General features: G+C 42.8%; 1 protein-coding gene across 7 annotated transcripts in view; it reads left to right on the top strand.

Annotated features, from left to right (window-relative positions):
* apc (APC regulator of WNT signaling pathway) overlaps positions 1-27,250 on the top strand; it is a 264,075-nt gene that overhangs the window by 113,143 nt on the left and 123,682 nt on the right. For 4 of the 7 annotated variants that reach the window (XM_067982952.1, XM_067982953.1, XM_067982954.1 and 1 more), the window contains one exon: positions 12,215-12,373. The exons of 2 other annotated variants lie outside the window; for them this stretch is intronic. In XM_067982952.1, coding sequence (XP_067839053.1) covers positions 12,233-12,373 — 141 coding nt within the window. In that variant the 5' untranslated portion in view covers positions 12,215-12,232. Of the gene's footprint in view, positions 1-12,214; positions 12,374-27,250 lie in introns of those variants that run through there. One more of the 7 variants, XM_067982958.1, reaches the window with a different exon arrangement.

Consider the following 27,250-nt stretch of genomic DNA (forward strand, 5'->3'; position numbering starts at 1 on the left):
GGTCTCTATCACAGAGATGGCCATCACCACCCACATACCCCATAAGGATCAACAAAGTCATCTATGTGCGGAACCACAAGAGATGGGTGAGATCCTGAATGAATATTTCACATCGGTATTTACGGTTGAGAAAGGCATGGATGTTAGGGAACTTGGGGAAATAAATAGTGATGTCTTGAGGAGTGTACATATTACAGAGAGGGAGGTGCTGGAAGTCTTAACACGCATCAAGGTAGATAAATCTCCGGGACCTGATGAAATGTATCCCAGGAGGTTAGGGAGGAAATTGCGGGTCCCCTAGCAGAGATATTTAAATCATCGACAGCTACAGGTGAGGTGCCTGAAGATTGGAGGGTAGCAAATGTTGTGCCTTTGTTTAAGAAGGGCGGCAAGGAAAAGCCTGGGAACTACAGACCGGTGTGAGCCTGACATCTGTAGTGGGTAAGTTGTTAGAGGGTATTCTGAGAGACAGGATCTACAGGCATTTGGAGAGGCAGGGACTGATTAGGAACAGTCAGCATGGTTTTGTGAGAGGAAAATCATGTCTCACGAATTTGATTGAGTTTTTTGAAGGGGTAACCAAGAAGATAGATGAGGGCTGTGCAGTAGACGTGGTCTACACGGACTTTAGCAAAGCCTTTGACAAGGTACCGCATGGTAGGTTGTTACATAAGGTTAAATCTCACGGGATCCAAGGTGAGGTAGCCAATTGGATACAAAATTGGATTGACGACAGAAGACAGAGGGTGGTTGTAGAGGGTTGTTTTTCAAACTGGAGGCCTGTGACCAGCGGTGTGCCTCAGGGATCGGTGCTGGGTCCGCTGTTGTTTGTTATTTATATTAATGATTTGGATGAGAATTTAGGAGGCATGGTTAGTAAGTTTGCAGATGACACCAAGATTGGTGGCATTGTGGACAGTGAAGAAAGGTTATCTAGGATTGCAACGGGATCTTGATAAATTGGGCCAGTGGGCCGATGAATGGCAGATGGAGTTTAATTTAGATAAATGTGAGGTGATGCATTTTGGTAGATCAAATCGGGCCAGGACCTACTCCGTTAATGGTAGGGCGTTGGGGAGAGTTATAGAACAAAGAGATCTAGGAGTACAGGTTCGTAGCTCCTTGAAAGTGGAGTCACAGGTGGATAGGGTGGTGAAGGCGGCATTCAGCATGCTTGGTTTCATTGGTCAGAACATTGAATACAGGAGTTGGGATGTCTTGTTGAAGTTGTACAAGACATTAGTTAGGCCACACTTGGAATACTGTGTACAGTTCTGATCACCCTATTATAGAAAGGATATTATTAAACTAGAAAGAGTGCAGAAAAGATTTACTAGGATGCTACCGGGACTTGATGGTTTGACTTATAGGGAGAGGTTGGATAGACTGAGACTTTTTTCCCTGGAGAGTAGGAGGTTAAGGGGTGATCTTATAGAAGTCTATAAAATAATGAGGGGCATAGATAAGGTAGATAGTCAAAATCTTTTCCCAAAGGTAGGGGAGTCTATAATGAGGGGGCATAGATTTAAGGTGAGAGGGGAGAGATACAAAAGGTTCCAGAGGGGCAATTTTTTCACTCAAAGGGTGGTGAGTGTCTGGAACGAGCTGCTAGAGGCGGGTACAATTTTGTCTTTTAAAAAGCATTTGGACAGTTACATGGGTAAGATGGGTATAGAGGGATATGGGCCAAGTGCAGGCAATTGGGACTAGCTTAGTGGTATAAACTGGGCGACATGGACATGTTGGGCTGAAGGGCCTGTTTCCATGTTGTAAACTTCTATGATTCTATGCCCCCTTCCAAATCTATTTCCTGAAGTGCCCATCTCTGGAAAAATCTCACCCCTGATTCATAGCATCGTAGTAGGTACAGCACAGGAAGCAGCCATTCGGCCCATTCACTATTCACTTACAACTACAGTTTCTAAATCCTAAGCCTAGCCTTTGACTTTCCATTTGCCACAATAGTCACAAGATGGATGACTCCGAAGGGTGGGGAAAGGCAGGAAGGAAAGGTTAGACCAAGAGCAACTTATGTTCTCAAACAGATTTGAAACTAGCTTCGTGTGAGGAAAAGGATAACTCTGAGGAGGGCCATCAAATAAAAATCAATGGCACCAACCAACGAGCTGGCTCGGGGATATTAGCAGCATAGCTAGAAATGCAGTAGTGATAGGGGATTCAATAGTCAGAGGGGCTGACGTGATGTTTTGCAGTCCAGATTGACTGCAATGCTTTGATTCCTCCCAGGTGCTCGGGTAAGGGGCATATCACGTAAAAAATTTTCCAAGGGAGGGAGAGCAACTAGTCATCTTGGTCCATGAGGGAGCTAGTGATCTAGGTCAAGAAAAGCCTGAATTGCTGCAAGATGCATTTGAGCGCATAGGAAACAACCTTAGGAACAGGACTTCACAGGTGGTGATTTAAGGATTACTTTCCCAGCCATGTGGTAGAATAAGGAGGACTGGAAGGTTAGGGAAATCAATGTATGGCTAAAGATCTGGTGTCTGGAAGAGGGATTCCACTTTGGGCATTTGTGCTAGTTCTATCAGATGTGAGCTATTCTGTAAGGATGGGGTACATCTGAACAGGGAGGGTGCTAATGTACTGACAAAATGGTTAAACAGGGAAGTGACAAGGCATATAAACTAGGTTGGAAGTGGCTGGAAAAATAAAACCAACCAGGATCAGAGCATGGTAATATTCTTGCAAGAAAAATTTAGCAAAAGGGATATGGAGTAGAGGTGTAAAAAATAATATGGTTTAATTATAAATAGGGAAAGGACTGAAGTAAAGGTAAGGGGAGCTGAGACAAAAAAAGGAAAAAGAAGTCTTGTTTTTAAAAAAAATGTTTAAAAAAGGTTAAAATGCATGTATTGGGAAATGCAGAATGGAAAATTATTTCATAGGAAGATGCAGACTTGATAGCATTAACATAAACCTGGTTGCAAACTGGACAAGAATGGAAAATAAACATCAGGATATAATATATTTAGGAGGAATAGAAAAGATAGTAAAGGAGGCAGTGTCAATACTAGCAAAAGAGGGAATACACACATTAGAGGGAATTGATGAAGATAAGAGGGTAAATGGAGTCAATATGGTTGGAGCCCACCAATAAAAATGGGCGTGTTACATTAGTAGAGGTGTATTACAGACCTCCAAATTATGGGAAGGGAATAGAAGGGGAAATCTTCAGTCAGATTACAAGATGAGTAAAAATAACAGTTATTGTTCTGGGAGATTTTAATTATCCACTTATCGATTGGGACATAGAAAAAGTGAATGGAATGGAATTCGTAAAGTGTGTATGGGAAGGGAGCACGGTAGTGGGAGACGAATCCAGCAAGGTCAGGGATGTGGAGGCCCTGCTGATCTTTAATGATGGCCTTATTTGAATAAATATTTCTAGAATCCCATCCAACACCCGGCCAGGTAGCGGGAGGAAGTAGAATTCTGGTGTGGGAACGGTCCCTGGAGTCAGTATGTGGAGGGGATTCCTTCACATTACAGTGGGAGGGACAGGCCAGGGATTCCTTTCAACTAAGATCGGGGGAATGCTGGCGCTCGGGATTCCCTGAAGACCGTGGGGGTTCTGGGGCTGGGGAGGCTCAAGGATTCCTTGAGGAGCCAGGGAGAAGCATTCCTTCTCCTGGCCCACAAGGAGTTCAAAGACAAGCAAAGTTTTAAAACTTACCTGGGCCTCTTCTGGCCAGTTGATTCCACCTGCCGAGTTGCTGCAGGGTAGCAGACAGCGTGGGACCCCCCCCTCCCTGCACGGACCTTAAAATTATGTTGCGCGTTAATGACCTAATAGGGTCGTGGCTTTTGAATCTTAAATAGGCCCCGTCTACTTTTAGTGGGAGCCTAGTCCAGGGCCTGAATTGCCGCCGTAAATATTAGTGACTGAGGACGCTGCGGCTTGGAGGAGGGATCTCGATTTTTAGGGTTTTGATCCCTTTCCTGCCCATCAGAGGTTGGGGGGGGGGGTGTGAGGGGATAAAACCATGGCCTAAATTTCAGGACTCTAATGAGTGTGGCTGTGGGCCGGAAGACTGGAGAGTGGGCAATTTTGTACCCATTTTTAAAAGGGGAGACTGAGCTAGTTACAGGTCAGTTAGCGGCTTTAGTGGGGAAAATTTCAGAATCTTTAAGGATGAAATTACTGTATATCCAGATAGAGAAAATAGAACTAACCAGCATGGATTTTAAAAAGGACGATTCTGCTTGACATAATAGAATTCTTTTGAGGAGATAACAGCCATGGATAGATAGGTGGAATTCCATGGATCTAGTGTACATGGACTTGTGGGAAAGAATTTAATACGGTACCTATGGAAAATTACTAGAGAAGATTAAGGAGTGTGGAATTAGGGTAGATAGCAAACTGGATTAAAAATTGGTTCGAAGAGGGAAAACAGAGTAGGATTTAAGGGCAGTTTGTCCAGTGATCGGAAGTGGGTAGTGGTGACATGTTCCATTCAGATCTGGGGTCATTCAGTTCACTGTTTATCAACGATTTATGTAAGGAATCTTACAACACCAGGTTATAGTCCAACAATTTTATTTTAAAATCACAAGCTTTCGGAGATTATCTCCTTCGTCAGACGTCACCTGACGAAGGGGATAATCTCCGAAAGCTTGTGATTTTAAAATAAAATTGTTGGACTATAACCTGGTGTTGTAGGATTCCTTACGTTTGTCCACCCCAGTCCACCACCGGCATCTCCACATCATATCAACGATTTAGATATAGGCCAAGAGGGAATGGTTATAGAAATTTGTAGATGATATCAAAATAGGAGGTATAGTTAATGCTTTGGAAAGCTAAAGGAAGCTGCAAAGGAATATTGATAAGATATTATTAATTATGGGCTAGAAAGTAGCGGATTTAATTCAATATGAATAAAAGTGAGGTCATACATTTTGGTTTAAAAAAAATAACAGCATAATTATATTCTGAAAGGATGTAGATTTGGTGCTGTGGAACAGCACAGAGATTTGGGGGTACAGATTCACAGGACATTAAAGGCAGAACCTCGGGTTGATAAGGCCATTAAAAAAAGCTAATAGAATTCTTGTTTTCATCACGAGGTATAGAATATAAAACCAAGAGGAAATGATGAGCCTACATAAAACCGTAATATTTCAGTTAGACTACTGGATGCAGTATTGGCTCCACACTATAGGAAGGATATTGAGGCTTTAAAGGGGGTACAATGCAGATTCACTGGGATGTTACCTGGTATGAGGCAATGCAAATATGAAGAAAGACTTAAAAAAAAAATTGGATTTTTGTTTTGTTGCTCGAACAATGCAGATAGATAGAATTGTTTAAAATTGTGAAAGGGTGGGACAGAGTAGATAGAAGATTGTTTCCAGTAGTTGGGGGGCCTGGAACAAGAGGCCATAGATACAAGATTAAATGTAAGCGATTTAGAACAGAGAGGAAGAGAAACTTCTTCACACAGAAAGTTGCATTGTCGGAGGGGCTGTCTTTCGGACAAGATGTTGAACAGTTTAGTTCACTGCTGTGGAATTCATTTCCAAGGTTAGTGGTTGAGGCAGAAACTATTAACATTCACGATTAAATTCGATAGGTGGATGAAGGAAAAGGTATAAAAACAATTTGGGAATGGGGGGATAAATACCTTTGGGAGTATTTGCTCATGTAGGGTAAACACGGATACAGACTGGTTAGGTCGAGTGGCCTGTTTCGGTGTAACTTCTATGAAGAATGGCTATTCGGAGGAGATATAGAAGGGCTACTAGTTTCAGTGCTTTCAGGAGAGGAGAGGAGCAAAATAAGAACAAAAATTCTGGGAGTTACTCACCTAAGTTTGTTTTCTAGGATTTGGTTTGATTTCACGCTCATAAATTATATTAAAAGTAGCTTTCCTGTAAGAGAGATTGCTCTGGTTTCATTACATTTGAACCGTTTTATTTTAGTATCAACTTGGCTCAATGATAACACTTGTGCTTCTGAGTCAGAAAGTTGTGGGTTGAACCACCACAGCAGGACTTGGCCCATAATGTTAACTGCATTGTTCCAGGTGCTGTCTTTCGGACAAAATGTTGAACCGTTCAAGTGGATGCGAAAGATACCATGATACTATTCAAAGAAGAGCAGGGGAGTTCCCCAGGCCAATGTTTATCCCTCAAACAACATCACCAAGTACAGATAACCTGATTATTTATCTTATTGCTGTTTGTGAAACCTTACTGTGTGTAAATTGGCTGCCATATTTGCTTACGGAACAACAGTGACTACACTTCAAAAGTAATTAATTGGCTGTGAATTATTTTTGGGTGTCCTGAGGGCGTGAAAGGCGCTATATCAATGAAAGTTATTTCTTCTGTTTTTTTGATGCCTTAATCAAACTCTCTCTCTCTCTCTATATATATATATATATATATATATATATATATATATAACTTATTCTACACTGGTTGAATGGTGCTACTCTGTTTTATAGATTGTGATTCTAAGCAGGGCAAGCTTCGCAGGTGTAATTCTTTACTATTTTAATTCTTTAATTATGCATAACAGAGCATAATTTGTTTTCCATATGACACCTTATGGTTGACCAAATTATGTATAATAAAGAAAAATGAAAATGATGCATCGCGATTTATTGCTTTCCCCCCTTAAACAGCATGTGAGGTCAAAAAAAATTCAGGCATAAACATGAATTTTACCATTTAGTGGGATAATATATAGAAGAACAAGCATACGTTTTTCATTTTTTATTGATCACTAGTTTATTTATCCTATGGAGTTGCTTATGGCAAGTTGGAGGAAACGTTGCTTTAACTGTCCCATGGTTTACTCCAGACCCGTAGCAATGTGGTCGATTCTTAATTGCCCTCTGAAATGGTCGAGCAAGCCACTCAGTTGTAAAATCTCGCTTAAAAAAAGGTCATAATAAGAATAAAACTGGACGGACCACCAGCCATCGGACCACTAGGCACCGGACACGACAAAGGCAGACAACCCTGCAAAGTCCTCCTCACAAACATCTGGGGACTTGTGCCAAAATTGAGAGCTGTCCCACAGACTAGTCAAGCAACAGCCTGATACAGCCATACCTTTCGGCCAACGTTCCAGACTCTTCCATCACCATCCCTGGGTATGTCCTGTCCCACCGGCAGGACAGACCAACCAGAGGTGGCGGTACAGTGATATACAGTCAGGAGGGAGTGGCCCTGGGAGTCCTCAACATTGACTCTGGACCCCATGAAATCTCATGGCATCAGGTCAAACATGGGCAAGGAAACCTCCTGCTGATTACCACCTAACTACCGCCCTCCCTCAGCTGATGAATCAGTCCTCCTCCATGTTGAACACCACTTGGAGGAAGCACTGAGGGTAGCAAGGGCACAGAATGTACTCTGGGTGGGGGACTTCAATGACCATCACCAAGAGTGGCTCGGTAGCACCACTACTGACCGAGCTGGCCGAGTCCTGAAGGACACAGCTGCCAGACTGGGCCTGCGGCAGGTGGTGAGCGAACCAACACGAGGGAAAAACTTACTGGACCTCATCCTCACCAATCTACCTGTCGCAAATGCATCTGTCCATGACAATATTGGTAGGAGTGACCACCGCACAGTCCTCATGGAGACGAAGTCCTGTCTTTGCACCGAGGATACCATCCAACGTGTTGTGTGGCACTACCACCGTGCTAAATGGGATAGATTCAGAACCGATCCAGCAGCTCAAAACTGGGCATCCATAAGGTGCTATGGGCCATCAGCAGCAGCAGAATTGTATTCCAGCACAATCTGTCACTTCATGGCCTGGCATATTCCTCACTCTACCATTACCAGCAAGCCAGGGGATCAACCCTGGTTCAATGAAGAGTGCAGAAGAACATGCCAGGAGCAGCACCACGCGTACCGAAAAATTAGGTGCCAACCTGGTGAAGTTACAACTCAGGACTACCTGCATGCTAAACAGTGGAAGCAACATGCTATAGACGGAGCGAAGCAATTCCACAACCAATGGATCAGATCAAAGCTCTGCAGTCCTGCCACATCCAGTCGTGAATGGTGGTGGACAATTAAACGACTAATGGGAGGAGGAGGGTCTGCAAACATCCCCATCCTCAATGATGGCGGAGTCCAGCACGTGAGTGCAAAAGACGAGGCTGAAGCGTTTGCCACCATCTTCAGCCAGAAGTGCCGAGTGGATGATCCATCTCAGCCTCCTCCCGATATCCCCACCATCACAGAAGCCAGTCTTCAGCCAATTCGATTCCCTCCACGTGATATCAAGAAACGGCAAAGTGCACTGGATACAGCAAAGGCTATGGGCCACGACAACATCCCGGCTGTAGTGCTGAAGACTTGTGCTCCAGAACTAGCTGCACCTCTAGCCAAGCTGTTCCAGTACAGCTACAACACTGGCATCTACCCGACAATGTGGAAAATTGCCCAGGTATGCCCTGTCCACAAAAAGCAGGACAAATCCAATCCGGCCAATTGACACCCCATCAGTCTACTCTCAACCATCAGCAAAGTGATGGAAGGTGTCGTCGACAGTGCTATCAAGCGGCACTTACTCACCAACAACCTGCTCACCGATGCTCAGTTTGGGTTCCGCCAGGACCACTCGACTCCAGACCTCATTTCAGCCTTGGTCCAAACATGGACAAAAGAGCTGAATTCCAGAGGTGAGGTGAGAGTGACTGCCCTTGACATCAAGGCAGCATTTGACCGAGTGTGGCTCCAAGGAGCCCTAGTAAAATTGAAGTCAATGGGAATCGGGGATAACTCTCCAGTGGCTGGAGTCATACCTAGCACAAAGGCAGTTGGTAGTGGTTGTTGGAGGCCAATCATCTCAGCCCCAGGACATTGCTGCAGGAATTCCTCAGGGCAGTGTCCTGGGCCCAACCATCTTCAGCTGCTTCATCAATGACCTTCCCTCCATCATAAGGTCAGAAATGGGGATGTTCGCTGATGATTGCACAGTGTTCAGTTCCATTCGCAACCCCTCAGGTAATGAAGCAGTCCGAGCTCGGGTGCAGCAAGACCTGGACAATATCCAGGCTTGGGCTGATAAGTGGCAAGTAACATTCGCGCCAGACAAGTGCCAGGCAATGACCATCTCCAACAAGAGCGAGTCTAACCACCTCCCCTTGACATTCAACGGCATTACCATCGCCGAATTCCCCACCATCAACATCCTGGGGGTCACCATTGACCAGAAACTTAACTGGACCAGCCACATAAATACTGTGGCTACAAGAGCAGGTCAGAGGTTGGGTATTCTGCAGCGAATGACTCGCCTCCTGACTCCCCAAAGCCTTTCCACCATCTACAAGGCACAAGTCAGGAGTGCGATGGAATACTCTCCAGTTGCCTGGATGAGTACAGCTCCAACAACATTCAAGAAGCTCGACACCATCCAGGACAAAGCAGCCCGCTTGATTGGCACCCCATCCACCACCCTAAACATTCACTCCCTCCACCACTGGCGCACAGTGGCTGCAATGTGTACCATCCACAGGATGCACAGCAGCAACTCGCCAAGGCTTCTTCGACAGCACCTCCCAAACCCGCGACCTCTACCACCTAGAAGGACAAGACCAGCAGGTACAAGGGAACAATACCACCTGCACGTTCCCCCTCCAAGTCACACACCATCCCGACTTAGAAATATATCGCCGTTACTTCATCGTCGCTGGGTCAAAATCCCGGAACTCCTTTCCTTTACAGCACTGTGGGAGAACCGTCACCATACGGACTGCAGCGGTTCAAGAAGGCGGCTCACCATCACCTTCTCTAGGGCAATTTGGGATGGGCAACAAATGCCGGCCTCACCAGCGATGCCCACATCCCACGAACGAATAAAAAAAAACGAGCATTAGAACCTCTACTGTTACCTCTACCCTCTCACTGTTAACCACTTACCCTCTGCTTTATCTTGCGCAATTTGTGGCCGTCCATACCGCCGCTTCCTCTCCTGTCACCCTTACCACCCTGTCTGCTAACCTCTCCCCTCATCCTGCTTAAATTTCAGCATTTGACCTCCTTCTACATGCTCCCTCATTGATTACTCTGTGCCTCGTGCACTCTTCCCACAATCCTCACTTTCTTATCCTGACAGAGCAGTAAGTCACTGTGGCTTTTTATATTTAATATCCTTCACGGTGTTTGTTTCTTGCCTTTGTAATGACTGTTGTGAAATCTATAATTAAAGGGTTTTCCAGATTTATTAGTGCAAAAAGACAAAGTAATAAAGGCTGCTGGCAATCGGTCGATAAACAGACCAGGTGTGCTAAAATCGATAAACACCTGAACACACACCACAAGGATAAGTTGACATCACTGCAGCACATCCTTGTCATTGAAATGTTCTTGTGGACCACTGGACATGGGGGCAAGATTAGTGAACATAAAATGAAAGAGAGAAGCCCTCTGAATAGATATTGCTGAAAATTAATTCAAATAAATCTAGACTACTTTAAACAGATATTCTGAGCAATGATGGATGGATTTTTAAGGAAATAAATCCAATGTCTAATAGAATAGAAAACATGTACCTTGAAATGTGCCCATTAGAAAATTTGCAAAACCATCCTAAATGAATGTACTTTACAAGGTACATGTTTCCTATTCCATAATTTTTGTGTGACAATTGATAACTCAATGTTTTCTAGTTGGTGTGGAGTGGTTATCAACAAAAGGAATCAAATACTAGTCTGTATCTTGGCATTAGTCAATAAGTTGAAACTAGGCATTCTAATTTTGTACAGATCACTGGTAAAGCTACACCTGCAATATTCTGTGCAATTTTAAGTTTTTTTTTGGAAGAGTTCAAAGAGCAAAAAAATGATTCTAGGGCATATGAGGAGAGGGTTCTGGAACAATATTTGCTTTTATTGTTGAAAAGATGATGGAGAAAGATCCAGACCCATTAAGATGCTGACAGATACACGTAATTTAGATATAACCTGTCTTTTTGACTTGAACTGTAAGTGCATGTGACCACTGGACATGGGGACAAGATTAGTGAACCTAAAATGAAACTAGGAATAAAAACAGAAAATGCTGGAGAAGCTCAGCAAGTCAGGCAGCATCTTAGGAGAAAGAAACGGAGTTAACGTTTCAGGTCGAAGACCTTTCGTGGCACTGGCTGATGGGGATTGTCCATGGAGGGCATCTGTCCATGGTTGAATACTGTAGATGTGGATTTATTGACATTGTGCAATTCTACTTGATTATCTTTGGGAATCATAGAATAGAATGGTTATAGCACAGGAGGTCATTTGGCCCAATGAGCCCGTGCTAACTCCTTGTAAGAGCAATCCAGTTAGTCCCATTCCCCTGCTCTTTCTCCGTAGCCCTGCAAATTTTTTCCCTTCAAGTATTTATCCAATTCCTTTTTGAAAGCCACAATTGAATCTGCTTCCACCTCCCTTTCAGGCAGCGCTTTCCACATCATAACCATTCACTGCACAAAAAAATTTTTCCTCATGTCGCCTTTGGTACTTTTGCCAATCACCTGAAAGCTGTGTCCCTGGTTCCTGACCCTTCCACCAATGGGAACAGTTTCTCTTTATTTACTTCATCTAAACCCTTCATGATTTTGGACACTTCTATCAAATCTACTCTCAATCTTCTTTGCTCTAAGGAGAACAACTCCAGCTTCTCCAGTCTATCCACGTAACTGAAGTCCCTCATCCCTGGGAATCAAGTAGAACTTGTGCAGAACTTTCCTGAGTGGATTAAATCAATAGGGCAAAATCCATCATGAGGTAGATTGTACATGTTCTATGGTAAGGATGGGCAAAAATTGCCTATTCTTGTTCCTTGGTTTCTTAATTTCCTATGGCTTCACAGAGGCAATACAATAACATACAGACTGCACGTGGAGAGGCAGAAATTTGAAAATGTTGGGCTGCATAGTTATCCTTGTAAAAGTAACAGTGAACTTAAGATTTTCTAAACTAGCCTTCAGTGCAATTATATTAGGTGTGATTTAAATATTGGAGATCAAAGGTTAAACTACAATTTAAAGGGAACCATCAGGAAGAAATTAAACCAAAAGTTGCATCCGCTATCATAATATGGCAAATGTTATGAATAATTTACAGTCTTGGAAACTGAAATGTGCAGTTTTTAATGGGCACACTGTAAACTCTGTCAGTTTTGTAACAAGCCATGTTCCAAGGATAGAAGTGTAGCTAATGTATTTGTATTTTTTAAACAGGTCAGTGTCTAGTTCAGGATGGCTGCATCATCAGCTTCATATGATCAGCTCCTTAAGCAGGTAGAGGCACTTAAAATGGAGAATTCAAATCTGCGACAGGAGTTAGAGGACAACTCAAACCATCTGACACAACTAGAGACAGAGGCATCCAACATGAAGGTACATTTCAGTTTTCTGTAAAACTGAAGATCATTTTACATCTCGGACAGACTTTTTCCTACAGTATGTTCTGCATTCTGCATATGGCATTAGAAAAAGTTGTCCAAGACATCACATAATTTGATGTGGTTACGTTTTGTTATGTGTAGCTCGGTAGTTAAGATGCTGAGAACCGACCTCATTACAGCAAACTTGAAGCCTGTTAGGCTCCAATTTTTCCTGCTTCTATCTGAGACATTCTAGTGTTAAGAGGAGCTCATATTTTAAGATAAATCCATGATTAAACTGGCACTTGGTGAAATAGATGTTGGAGTTCCCAAAATGTGTTATAGAGGAATGGTAAGATTGTACCTGCAGTTTTCCACATACTGCACATTTGTCAGCCTGTTATGTTGTCTGAAGCGGTGGTTATTTTGTACTACCAGTTTGAGACTGATAAGTGCAGAATACAATTATCACCTGTAAGACTGCTATCATAATGCCCGCCTAGAATTACACACATAACTATAGAGGGAGTAGTTCCTCCTTCCATAGAAATCTAGTCTCACCATCAATATATCCTACCTTTTGAAGGATTCTTGAGTTTTTGCCTTCATTACCATACCTGAAAGACAATTCCAGCTATCTATCAATCATTCTTTATGTGAAGTGCTCCTCATCAGTCCTGAATTTGTATTTTCAAGTTAGTACCTATATCCACTTGTCTTTCAGTCATGTAATTAGAAATACTGGTCAGATTAACTATTCTTAATAACTTTTATGCTTTTATAAAAGTGCCCTCTCGCTTGCCTCTTTTCAAGGCTGAAGAAACCCAAGTTTTTCTAACCTTTTCGCAACTCATTCCTCAGATAGTAACGGTCAATCTCCTGGCCCTTCACGGGTCCACTTAATCTGAGCTGGACGATCAGCCATGATCATTTTGAATGGCGGAGAAGGGCCGAATGCTCCTATTTTCTATGTTTCATGGCTTGCATATCCCCTAGTTAATTCGACCCCATACATCAAGTATGTCCCCCATTTTCCCTTCTAGTTTATAACACCATACACTTATTTGTATTGAATTTCATTTACAATAATTCTGCCCACTTCAAAATATTGTCTCGTCCTCCTGTGGTAGTTTCTTATACTGGCTGCTAGGAGAAAGCTCTGCCATTTGAGCTTACACAAATGCACGTAACTTTACTCCCAGCTAGTACATTTTTAGTGTTTTTAGAGCAAGGGTGGGGATATCTACTTTCTCAAAACATCAAAAATGTTGTTCTTAAGTTTGTAAAGTTACATTCCACACAGTGTCAAAGGCATGAAGTATCAGAAGGTCTCCAAGGGGTCTCGTGCCACTGCATTTTGCAGTCAGATCAGCACCTGACAGAGTTACACTATTGCCTGTTCATTGATGTCCAGTAGAATCGCGCGTAAGTGGTAGTATAAGTATATGTTAGGAGATAGAGTGGAGGTTAAGGGCTTTCTCACATGGATAATCTTGAAAAAAAATAATCACCAGCCATGTTAGCACATTAGGGACACCAATTTGAGAGAGATATTCTCTACACTGTCAGACAGTTATGGACTTGCCAGCATTTCCTCCAATTTGAACATTGGGAAGACTGAAATGGTTGAACTGAGTTTCAAACACGTATCCTGGTCACCACGAAGACCATTTGTTTCCACCTCTGCAACAATGCCCATCTCTGCCCTTAACCTCACTTCCGCTGCAGCTGGAACCGTAATCCATGCTTTTGTCATCTTCAGAATTGATTTCTCTACTGTCCTAATGTTTTTGGCTTTTTTTAAACCTTACCCTAGATTATTTTGGCTCTCATATCCTAGATCATTTTCAAGAATGAGTCCCAAATCCCCAAACCTTGAAGAGTGTCGATCCTTGTCTTGATATATCGGTAAGCTTTCAGTAACATACCCAGTAACGAACAGCAAAGCCTGTTTAGTCATTTCTTTTAGCACAGTCCTCACCGCTTATAGCGGGTGCAGTTGTGCAAATGTGATTTGCCTGAAAAACACAATGGCCAAGAAGTACAGCTGATATGCTGCCACACTTAAGGATTTTACAGCTGTGCTTTTGTTACTATTAGTAATGGGCTGCTTCAAAACCAATAAATATTTCTTGGTCAGTTGTTTTTGTTTTACAAAATCTGTTTAGAAATCATTTGGGAAGAAGTGAACAATATGATGGTTGTTCAGTAGCAGTTGTCAAAACAACCGTTACCAATCTACTATATTTCTGATTTTATAAAATTACAGCTATTTTGTATTGATTTTATAATGGATAATTTGTTAATTGTAATAACTTCTTTGTAAAACCATGGAGTATTATGATAGAGCTTTTTGATGACTGAACAGTCACTGGGTATGGATCAGAATAGTCATGAGATAATGGGGTAGTGCTATGACAGTACTTTCTTTAAAAATCTGAGTTTGGTTTCGAGTTTCTCCTTGATTTCCCTGTTATCAGTTGGCAGCAGCTAAGGAGAATCTTCTTTTAAGTTAATCATTACATCTTGTATCCTCTGTTTCTGTCAGAAAAAAAACGGGGAGCATGCAACTTTGAAATTGATAATTCAAATAGATGATGGTTACCCCTTTTTAACCGACATAAGCGACTGCCCGTTTTAAACGACATTTTAAGTGGTGGGGACAGTACTGGATCATCATATGCCTCCATAATATCCCATTTCAGTCTTGAAAAGTGACCGTGTCATAGCAGAACTTCTTCAAAATTTAATCAAATAATTTAATAGTGCTATCTGTCTGTATTGTATTAAATAATTACATTTGTGCAGATTTTGTCCCTCCCAAAAACCTGGAGTTTGACTTGAGATTTTCACCCAAATGTGTAATTCTCTGAGTTGAATTTGGAGAGAAAGTGTGTGTGTGTGGAAGGAAGCGGATACAAAGAGAGGGGGGTGGGGGATGAGCGGACGGATGGATGGAGGGGTGGGGGATGTGCGGACGGATGGATGGAGGGGTGGGGGATGAGCGGACAGATGGATGGAGGGGTGGGGGATGAGCGGACGGACGGATGGATGGAGGGGCGGGGGATGAGCGGATGGATGGCGGGGCGGGGGATGAGCGGACGGCGGGGCGGGGGATGAGCGGACGGCGGGGCGGGGGAGCAGTGGGCGGATGGAGGGGTGGGGGAGGGAATGTAGAGTGGAATTGACAGTGGGGGAGGCTAGGGTATAGGTTGAGAGAGAGGTGCTTGAAAAAGACAGAGAGATTTCAAAAAAAGCAGGCAGACAGCTTCGAATCTCATTCTAATTTGTTTTTTAATTAGATAAACTTTGAAAACCACCAAAGCTTCTTCAAGGGAAGCAGATATATAGGGAGGGAAGGAGGTTGAGGTTGAAGGAAGGAGGCTTCTCGCCTCTATCCCCCTGCCCTTGCAGGGAGTGAGTGGGAATGGAGGAGAGTGATCTTGTCATTTCTAATGCCTATGTCCTCTTTTCCACCAGCTTGGGCCTCCTGTGAATCCTAGCCCTCTCCTTTCCACTATCATTTAACAGAACTTTCAGCCATATGAGTCCTACTCGCTGGTATTTGGTTCCTGAACCCCCCGCTCTCATTTTCTCTCTCTCAACTTTTTAAAATGTCTTATGAAAACCTACCATTTCAATCATGCCTTTTCATTCTTCTAACTCAATAAACAGGTGATTCAACCTCCTCCGTTCAAAATCTCTTAATTTAATCTTGTATCTATGGCCCCTCGTTCTTGACCCCTCAACTACTGGAAATGGGCAGTTTCTATCTACCCTGTCCCGTCGAGAAACTTTTGCAAACTACAAGACTTTTCCAGCCTGGAGACTGTATGATTTTACAGCTACAACTTTGAACCCTGTAATCTGTCACCATGAGAATGTCATACTTAAACATAAGTATATTTTGACAGTTAACCCCACTATGGACTGTGATGAGAAAAATAGCAGTCAGTCAACTGACAATATTACAAGACTGCAGAATGGCAATGTTTAAAAAAAAAAGTGGCATTCAAATTTAAATATTGTAACTGTTTTTTAAAAAATAGGCTCTTAAAATTTACCTTGAAATGGATTTCTTATTGTCTCCAGGGGTAATTTGTTAGAGGAATATATTATTTGAAAATTAAAATAAACCAGACCAGACTATGCTTATTTCTAAGGTTTTATACTTAATTCAAAGAATTTAAAAAACAAAAACAGTAAAAGCTGGAAATACTCAGCAGGTCGGGCAACATCTGTGGAAAAACAGGAGTCAGTCGATGTTTCAGGCCTTAAGACCCTTCCAGAGGACATGGGGCTAAAAATGTCAAGTTGCTTATATGAAATGGTTTAGTTGTGGTGTCCAAGGAATAGTTATAGTAAATGAACGTGGATTTTTTTTAAATGTAGGTCATTACAAAGTTGGATTAAATAACTATCAGAAATTATAGAAAAATATAAAGACCTACTTTATTCAATATATAATAGTTTGACAAGCTATATTATGTGATCCCACATTGCATAAGTGGCAGCTGGTGTGCTCTAGGCTAAAGCAGTGAAGCAGAAGAAAGCTTGCTGAAAAGGTTTCTCAGCCATCTTTGCTAATTTACTGGCAGTCACGCAACGCCGGAAAGAAAAGGCTGAGATGCGTACAAATGGCTTTCCTCCTTTTGTTGTCCTTGGTTTCTAGATTAGTAACCGTATCATAATGGGACTGATGTTTCTTTTAGCAACACTAAATTTTTTTAAGCCGTTGTTCTTGGATCGACCGCTTCTTTTTCTGTTTGAAAAATTATTTTTTCCAGCTTATATGATGCATTTTGTGTGTTTGTGTGCTTTATGGTCCATTTATTAAAGATCATAGCTATCTTAAGTATTTGCATGTAATAACCGCTCATAAGAGCACTAATGTAGTACCTGTATTTTTCGAAGTGGGAGTAATATTCTAATTTAATCATATTCCTTAAATTCCCTATGTCATAGCAATTCTAATGCTTGCTGTGTGATGGGAGTGTCTCTAAAACCTATGTCAGCTATGCATGTGAAAGAAACAGTTAACATGAAAATGATTTTTGTAATTTCTTCGTACAAGGAATCTTCATTTTCAATTGAAAGATACATAAATTAGCATTCAGTTTTATGTTTGGTGCTTACATATCTAAAGGAGCAATTTTTTAAAAAAATACTGGTTGGTAATTTGTGATGGGATAGCCATTTTCACATCTGCTTCCAGACACTTAATATATGAGGTATGGCATGCAGAGTAATGTAATGCATTATTCATTATATGCCATTGTATCTGGTCCTGTCGCACAGTATTCATTGTTTAAAGTCTCATGGGAATTATTATAATATAACTCAACCAAAAGCATTTTGAATCCTTCACCTCTGTTTTAGTGAAACGATACAAAAGCTTAATTTTACTAAAATCAGTTATAGTAATTTTAGTCTGAGAAATCGGATTCAGTTACAGTATTAATCGTAGTTAAAATTGTGCCAACTGTATGCTACAAAGTACATTTCTGTCTGTCTACGCTTCTGTGAAGCGCCTTGAGATGTTTTTCTGTGTTAAAGGCACTATGTAAATACTTTTTGTTTTCAGTGTCATTTAATTTTGTTTGGCTCATTTTAAAAATAGAACTTCATTTTTTATGTGCTGTACATTTCTTTTATTAATATGGCACCAGCGCTGAATGTTAACATGCTATATTATCGAATGATGGACCACAAGGTTGGAATCAGGAATTGCTCACAGCAGGCTCCTGATCTCATTCTTGCTGTTGGATGACAGTTTGAGTGAAGTCTAGCTGTTTCCTTATATGAAGGGAGACAGCATCTGGGCAAATTTTGTGCACTTTCTAATGGCCAGCTATAGAGCAGCAGTGACAGGTTTTGGACCATGGACATAGTTTTCTCACCGCTTTACCAGAGCAGCTGGAAAGATGTGTGGTACTGAAGGCAGGGATTAATTAGCTTCATCTTGTTCTTTTTCTAAAGCTCTTCACGTGACATAGCCTTTGATTAATATAACATGTAGCACCCTACTGTTTAAAAATTGCTTTTGTTCCCCTTCAAATCTATACAAATTCCACTTTCTCCTCTATTACCAATGAGGCTGCTATTCTAAGCACATTTGCATTGAGGAAAAGTTACATTTCCATTATTAATGCTAAATTCTTCTCTCCGTGCAACTGTTTCTTCATGCAGTTTACTTAGTGTTTAGAGGGGATTGAATAGCACTAAAAACTGCTTTTTGACAAAGCTGACCTAAACTAACATTACAATTAAAAGCAACTGGCTTGTTTAAACATGTGGTAAACAGATGTTAGCCTTTCATACCATTTGACAGGGTGGCTGCTTACACTTTCTTTGCTGTTGGTCAGTAGTACTACAATTTTGGCTGCATATAGTGACACCATGAGTCCCGGCTAGAATGGAGATGATTGGGTAATTCCCCCGTCAATCACGCCTGGAGACCGCACTGCTGTAAGTGACTGGGATTGATTTTATGCAGATAATTTGTAGTATGTAACTATCCTCCACTCACTGCATTTTGCTGGAAAAATAATCCTGCATTTATCGGGAAGCTCTACTGTAGTTTACGTCATGTGTTCTGTTTGCTGTAGTTTGTAGAGATTCTGTTTAAATAGACGCTGTTTGCTGAGTAAATGGACTGTTTGCTGTAAGTCCTGTCCCGCCTCAAACTCATTGGCTGACACACAATGGTGTCAATATTCACTTCGCAAAGAAAGTATAGTCCTTGTCCATTTTTTGACCATACTTCAAAAAAAATTGAATTATTATTTCAATCATTCCATTTGACGAGAGATCCTAGAGCTTGTGGAGAGAATTTTGTATATGTTAGTTATGTCAGCCGTAGCTCAGTGGTAGCTGTTTTGCCTCTGAGTCACAAGGTCATGGGTTTCAAGTCCCACTCCAGGGATTTGAGCATGTAATCTAGGCTGACACTTCAGTACAGTACTGAGAGAGTGCTGCATTGTCGGAGGTGTTGTCTTTTGAATGAGATGTTAAACTGAGGCCTGTCTACCCTCGCAGGTGGATGTACATGGCACTATTCGAAGAAAAGCAGTAGGAGTTCTCTCTGGCCAACATTCATCCCTCAACCAACATCAGTAAAACAGAGTATCTGGTCATTTGTCTCATTGTTTGTGGGACCCTGCTATGCACAAATTGGCTACCACACTTGCCTATGTTACAACAATAATTACACTTCAGAAGTACTTCACGACTGTGAATTACTTTGGGACATCCTGTGGACGTGAAAGGAGCTATATAAATGCAAGTTCTTTCTATCTGTTGAAACTTAATCAGTACAATGCCAACATTATAAGCTTAGATTTTTGTGCAATAAGTTCAAGTTGCTGTTTTTGTAACGTTGATTCCTTCTGAATTTTCCATTTCTACTGAATTCGTTACCAGAAAGAACTCAATATATGAACATACACGTTCTTCGTGTAGTAGGGGACTGAAGCAGTATAATGCTGAGTTGATTGGTACAGTATTTTACAACATTAGCTGAAATCACTTTGTTCACATGTTATGCTTCATGGCGTAGACTTTCGTTCTTGGGCACAACCCAGAAGTTGCACCCGAAATTGTGCTGGAAGATACACCCATTTTGCCGATTTCAAGTTACACACAAGTATCTTCCCAATCTCACTAGAATACGCCCAAATTTAAAATGGGCATAAGTCAACGTAAACAATCGAGACCGAAGGAAACGCCGAACCCACACCATTATATTTCTTCATTGAGTCTCATTTCACCATCGTTCATGCACATCAGGCAGAGCATTTTTTAGAACCTGCAATTGGGGTAGCGTATCAGTTTTTAATGTAACTTAAATTTTGCCATAAAAATGCATTCAGAGACACAGATAATACAGAGCGGTCTAAGTGAGGTTAATTTTTTTCAAAACACTGAATTGCAATTAAAAGATCAGAAAAATTACTCGTTTCCTGCTGTGCCTGAAAATCTGGACACAATGTTGAGACGACCCCCCCCCCCAAAACAATCCCAATTGGAGAATACTCGCATTTTGAGAGCCGAGGTCATGGCCAGTTTTGTGGGCCGAATTTCATTCAAACGGAAGTTTTGATGGACGGACGTAAAACATTGAGGAGCCTGGCGTATTACAGTTAAATACCGTGTTTCCTACATTACACTGTAACTGTACTTCAAAAGTACTTAATTAGATGTAAAGCATTTGGGGTGTCCTGAGGTCATAAAAGGCGCTATGTAAATGTAGGTTCTTTCTTTCTATTTAACAGCAGGGTGCGTTGGTAGAACCATAGAAAATATACAGCACAGAAGGGGGGCCATTTGGCCCATCGTGTCCATGCCGGCTGGAAGAACAACCCGGTATCCATTCCAATCCCGCCGGTCCTTGATAGTTTTTTCTCACTCTCATCTTTTCCCCCTGTTAACATCTTTCCTATTGAGAATAAGCAAAATTGTAATTGAATCTAGTGATTGGCAGCCTGAGGCTTGTGGTTAAGAGTCAAATATTCAATAGCCTGGAATACTGGTGCAACCCTCACTATCAGACATTAAAGGATTGAAATTGAAAGCAATTTCACTGAATTTAAAACACGATGATTAAAGGCTTTTAGATTTTTCAGAAAATTCGCTGTAATCCTCACTAATACGGTGTTATTGACTTTTTTTAAACTTTCCATAGCTGTGGAAGATTGGACTGGATTTTACTTTCAGCATTAATATTTTTGTATATCTAAAGAATTGAACAGAAGCTACTTGCAGTCACAGAAATTTAGTGTGTAAAATGGCTTCAGTATTTTGCCATATCAATAGGTAATATACATATTGTACATTTTTAAAGCACTGATCATGTAGTATAATGTCTGAGTGCTTTACAAAGCAGGGGGAAGGAAAAACTCTGATCAATGCCAAAAATACTGCCAGGGAGTTTTTTTTTAATAAAATCTTTTGAAGGAAGGGAGCGAAATAGCAAAATGTAATGGTTTTGGGAGAGAGTTCCGAAGAGCAGAGACATAGGGGACTAAATTGGGCCATGTATTGCCCATTCTGTATGCGCCACACGGGTACGTAAGCCCTGAAAATGGCATCCGAGATGTCCCCACAAGTGCGTGACGTGCGTAGGATGCCATCTTGGTAACGGTGGTCACCTAATGAACGGCGGCAGCATGTAGAGTAGGGAGATTATGATGTAAATCAGTGCACAATGCTAATTTAAAGAGATCGCTGCTATTTTGGAACTCCACGCTCCAACCAACACACTGTCTTAACCTCACACAGCTGGACAGGTCTTAAATGGCACGGAGGACCCCACACCAGTGCTATTTAAAGGGGTCATGCAGGAGTTACAGGTTAGTTGCTGGATTATTACTTCTGGCTGCTGATGCATTTATACCTGTTCTTGGAGGCCTCCCATACTTGAATACTAGGACTAGGGGACATAACCTAAAAATTAGAGCTAGGACTTTCAGGAGTGAAGTTAGGACACACTTCTACATGCAAAGGGTTGTAAAAGTTTGGAACTCTTCTGCAGTTCATGCTAGCTCAATTATTAATTTGAAATCTGAGATTGAGGAATTTTTGTTAACCAAAGTTTTAAGGGATATGAGGTTACGGCGAGTATATGGAGTTAGGTCACAGTTCAGCCATGATCTCATTGAATGGCGGAACAGGCTCAAGGGGCTAAATGGCCTACTCCTGATCCTGTAATAAAGTTTCAACACTCTACAGGGAATGGGCTGGCTAGCTGATAGGCAACAGCAAGGGCACTGGCAGAGTGGCAGGGGTGGGACAGGAATGCTGTGAGCCTGAGTGAGGACAGCAGGTTCATCTTCCATGGAATCACTGCCACTTGCTGTCTCCTGTTATGCGTCACCTTCTCCCGCAAGAAAGCGGGAAGTGTGTTGGTGAGTGTCCTGCAAGATGTTTCTTTTTTTGGTGCGTGTCTTTCGTTTATTTTTGTAAGTTTAGTTAATCTAATAAATCGAGCATGGCAGGGCAACTCACACCTGTGGACTGTGCATCCTGTGCCATGTGGGAACTCCAGGTCGCTTCCCGTGTCCTGGACAACCACAGGTGCAGGAAGTGTCGTCAGCTGGAGGAGCTTGAGCTCCGGGTCTCGGAGCTTGAGCAGCAGCTGGCATCGTTGCAGTGCATCCGCGAGGTTGAGAGCTACGTGGATAGCATGTTTAAGGAGGTGGTAACCCCGCAGCTTAAGGGAGTGCAGGCAGAGAGGGACTGGATGACGGCCAGACAGACTAGGAGGACCAGGTCGGTAGTGCAGGGGACCCCTGAGGGCGTCTCACTCTCTAACCAGTATGAATACTGTTGGGGGTGGGGGTTCCTCTGCGGAGTGCAGCCAGAGGCAAGACCAGAGCACCATGGGTGGCTCCGTTGTGGGCGGGGTGGGGGGGTGAGGAGAAAGGTCACGAGTAACAGTGATAGGGGATTCCATAGTTTGGGGAGCCGACAGGCGTTTCTGCAGCCGCAGACGCGATTCCAGGATGGTATGTTGCCTCCCTGGTGCCAGGGTCAAAGATATCTGAGCGGCTGCAGAACATTCTGGAGGGGGAGGGTGAACAGCCAGAGGTCGTGGTCCATTTCAGTACCAACAACAAAGATAGAAAGAGGGATGAGGTCCTACAGGCAGAGTTTAAGGAGTTAGGAAAGAGATTAACAAGCAGGACCTCAAAGGTAGTAATCTCCAGATTACTCCCGGTGCCACTTGCTAGTGAGTATAGAAATAGGAGAAGAGGACAGATGAATGTGTGGCTGGAGAGATGGTGCAGTAGGGAGGGCTTCAGATTCCTGGGGCATTGGGACCAGTTCTGGGGGAGGTGGGATCTGTACAGGCCGGATGGATTGCACCTCTACGGAGCTGGGACCAATGTCCTCATGGGGAGGTTCGCTAGTGCTTTGTGGGGGGGGGGGGTTAAATCTAATTTGGCAGGGGGATGGGCACCAGGATGTAGCATTGGAAAGGGGAAACAAGAGGCACAAAGGATCAGGAGAGAAGGATAGCCCTCGAGTTTAAAAAAAAGTAAGGTATTAGTTGGGGTCAGACCAAGAGGGAAGAGTACAAGCAAGTCTAAGACGGGTTTGCGGTGCATGTGTGTGAACGCACGAAGCGTGGTAAACAAGGTTGGTGAGCTGCAGGCACAAATAACCACATGGGAATACAATGTTGTGGCAATAACGGAGACCTGCCTCAAAAAAGGGCAGGATTGGGTACTAAATATTCCTGGATACAAGGTATTCAGGAAATATAGGAGGAGGTGGGTGGCAGTATTGATTAAGGAGAATATTGCAGTGCTGGAGAGAGAGAGGATGTCCTGGAGGGGTCAAGGATAGAATCTATTTGGCTAGAGTTAAGGAGCAATAGAGGTGCCATTACACTACTGGGTGTATTCTATAGGTCACCAACTAGTGGGAGGGATATTGAGGAGCAAATTTGCAGGGAAATTACAGAGAGATGCAAAAGCCATAGAGTAGTGATAACGGGGGATTTCAACTATCCTAAATATAGACTGGAATAACAATAATATAAGGGGCAGAGAAGGAGATGAATTTTTGAAATGTGTTCATGATAACTTTCTCGACCAGTACGTTTCCGGCCCAACGAGGAAAGACACATTGCTGGACTTGGTTCTAGGGAATGAGGCGGGCCAAGTGGAGCAAGTGTCAGCGGGAGAGCATTTAGGGGGCAGCGATCATAGTATCATAAGGTTTAGAATAGCTATGGAAAAGGACTCCGACCACACTAAAGTAAAAGTACTCAATTGGAGGAGGGCCAATTTCAGTGGGATGAGAACCAATCTGGCCCGGGTAAATTGGAATCATAAATTACAGTTTTGCCTGCCAATCTAACAGTGGACAGCCTTTAAAGAGATGATTTGGGTACAGACAAGGTACATTCCAACGAGGGAAAACGGTAGAGCTCCCTGGATGACATTGGAGATAGAGAATAAGATAAAGCGGCATATGATAGGTGAGAACTAGGCAGAATATAGAGAGTTCGGAGGGGAAGTGAAGAAGGAAATAAGAGGGGCAAAGAGAAAATACGGGAATAGACTAGCGACCACCATAAAAGGGAATCCAAAAGTCTTCTACAGATATGTTAACAGTAAACGGGTAGTAAGAGGAGGGGTGGGGCCAATTAGGGACCATAAAGGAGATCTGCTCATGGAGGCAGTGGGCATGGCTGAGGTACTAAATGAGTACTTTGCATTGGTCTTTACCAAGGAAGAAGATGCTGCCAGAGTCTCGGTAAAGGAAGATATAGTTAAGATACTGGATGGGCTAAAAATTGAGAAAGAAGAGAAGAACTAGAAAGGCTAGCTGTACTTAAAATACAGAAGTCACCTGGTCCGGATGGGATGCACCCTAGGATGCTGAGGGAAGTAAGGGGGGAAATTGCGGAGGTACTGGCCATAATCTTCCAGACATCCTTAGATACACGGGGGTGGTGCCAGAGGACTGGAGAATTGCAAATGTAACACCCTTTTTCAAAAAAGGGTGTAAAGATAAACCCAGCAACTATAGGCCAGTCAGTTTAACCTTGGTGGGGAAACTTTTGTAAACGATAATCTGGGACAGAATTAACAGTCACTTGGAAGAGTATGGATTGATTAGGGAAAGTCAGCACAGATTTGTTAAAGGCAAATCGTGTTTAGCTAACCTGACAAGAGTTTTTTGATGAGGTAACAAAGAGCATAGATGAGGGCAATGCAGTTAATGTGTATATGGATTTTCAAAAAGCGCTTGATAAAGTACCACATGGTAGGCTTGTTATTAAGATTGTGGCCCATGGAATAAAGGCGGCAATAGCAACATGGATACAGAATTGGCTAAATGACAGGAAACAGAAAGTAATGGTGAACGGTTATTTTTTGGACTGGAGGGAGGTGTTCAGTGGTGTTCCCCAGGGGTCAGTGCTGGGATCACAGCTTTTCTTGATATATATTAATGACTTGGACTTGGGTGTACAGGGCACAATTTCAAAATTTGCAGATGACACAAAACATGGAAGGTAGTGAACAGTGAGGAGGATAGCGATAGACTTCAAGAGGATATAGACACTGGGCGGACACGTGGCACACTGAAAAATGCGAGGTGATGCATTTCGGTAGGAAAAATGAGAGGCAATATAAACTAGAGGGTACAATTCTAAAAGGGGTGGAGGAACAGAGGGATCCGGGGGTGTATGTGCATAAATCGTTGAAGGTGGCAGGGCAGGTTGAGAAAGCGGTTTAAAAAAAGCATACGGGGCTCTGGGCTTTATAAATAGAGGCATGGAGTACAAAAGCAAGGCAGTCATGATGCACCTTTATAAAACAATGGTTCAGCCACAACTGGAGTATTGTGTTCAACTCTGGGCACTGCACTTTAGGAAGGATGTGAAGGCCTTAGAGAGGGTGCATAGGAGATTTACTAGAAAGCTTCCCGAGATGAGGGACTTAAATTACGTGGATAGACTGGAGAAGCTGGGATTGTTCTCCTTGGAACAGAGAAGGTTGAGAGGAGATTTGATAGAGGTGTTCAAAATCATGAAGGATCTAGACAGAGTGGATGGAGAGAAACTGTTCCCATTGGTGGAAGGGTCAAGAACCAGAGGGCATAGATTTAAGGTGATTGGCAAAAGAGCCAAAGGTGACATGAGGAAAAACTTTTTTACGCAGCGAGTGGTTAGGATCTGAAATGCACTGCCTGAGGGAGTGGTGGAGGCAGATTCAATCATGGCCTTCAAAGGGGAACTGGATAAGTACTTGAAACGAAAAAAATGTGCAGGGCTATGTGGAAAGGGCAGGGCAGTGGGACCAGCTGGATTGCTCATGCATAGAGCCGGCGCGGACTCGATGGGCCAAATGGCCTCCTTCCATGATTCTATGTTTGGGTAATGTGGCTGTCCTGATTGAATAGCTGTCAGTGTGTGTGACCTGTGAGTTGTAGGCTTGCAACAGTGGTAATGTGTGAGGGTGAGATGAAGTATCTGATTGGAAGAGTTGAGTGCTGATTGAAAGAGTTTGTTGCCAGTTTGGTGATGGGGAGTGCCGTTTGTGGGGCGGTAGATGTGGCTGGTGGTACAGTTGGTACGATATGCCACTTGAAACTTGAATTCATGCACCTTCACTACTCATGATAAATCATTGAACATCTTTCTTCCTGCACTGCATCCATGTTCGTGGTGCTATGATACTGGCATTGATCTTGTCCGCTACTGCCTTGGGAGCATATGTCTGGAGGGCCTCGAGCCCCCGCCGCGGATATAGGTTGCCCCTCCTTCTGTCCACCTCTTGCATCAAGGCCTCTAGTGCATTATCAGAGAACCTTGGTGCACGCACTCTCGCAGGCCCTGTACAAACTCAGATCGACAGATTGGTGGATTCTGGCGTGCGGATTGGAGGATGTGGAATGCATTTTTGTGAAGCCTTTATTCAATATTTTATAATAAAACCGTTTTTAAACATACGGATGGCACCTCTACATCTCTATTTTACGTGTGCGATTTGTGATCTCCATTTAGAACCGTATTTTATATTTTGAAAATATAGGAGTCCCATAAACTTTGAGCTGCCAAGTTGTTGCTCATTAAAAATTCCAGAGTTCCCTTCATCACCACTCTTCACTATAGTCCAGCACGATTTACTTCCCAATGGACTTAAAGCACTTCCTGCAGCCACAGTACACCTCCCCTTTAAGAGGTGCAGGCTGCCTTTAAGTGGTGCTAGCCACTCCTGATATCAGGGCCCCCTGCTGGTGCATGCAGCCACTCAATAGCGCAGGTAGTGCTGGCAGCACGCAGCAATCAGAAATCATCAGGCAGCACAAATGTTGCGTGTTGCCCGCATCGCAACAATGGGTACGGGTTAATCATGCTCCACGATCCCAGTGC

Source organism: Heptranchias perlo, chromosome 4, assembly GCF_035084215.1.
Source record: "Heptranchias perlo isolate sHepPer1 chromosome 4, sHepPer1.hap1, whole genome shotgun sequence".
Taxonomy (NCBI): Eukaryota; Metazoa; Chordata; class Chondrichthyes; order Hexanchiformes; family Hexanchidae; genus Heptranchias; species Heptranchias perlo.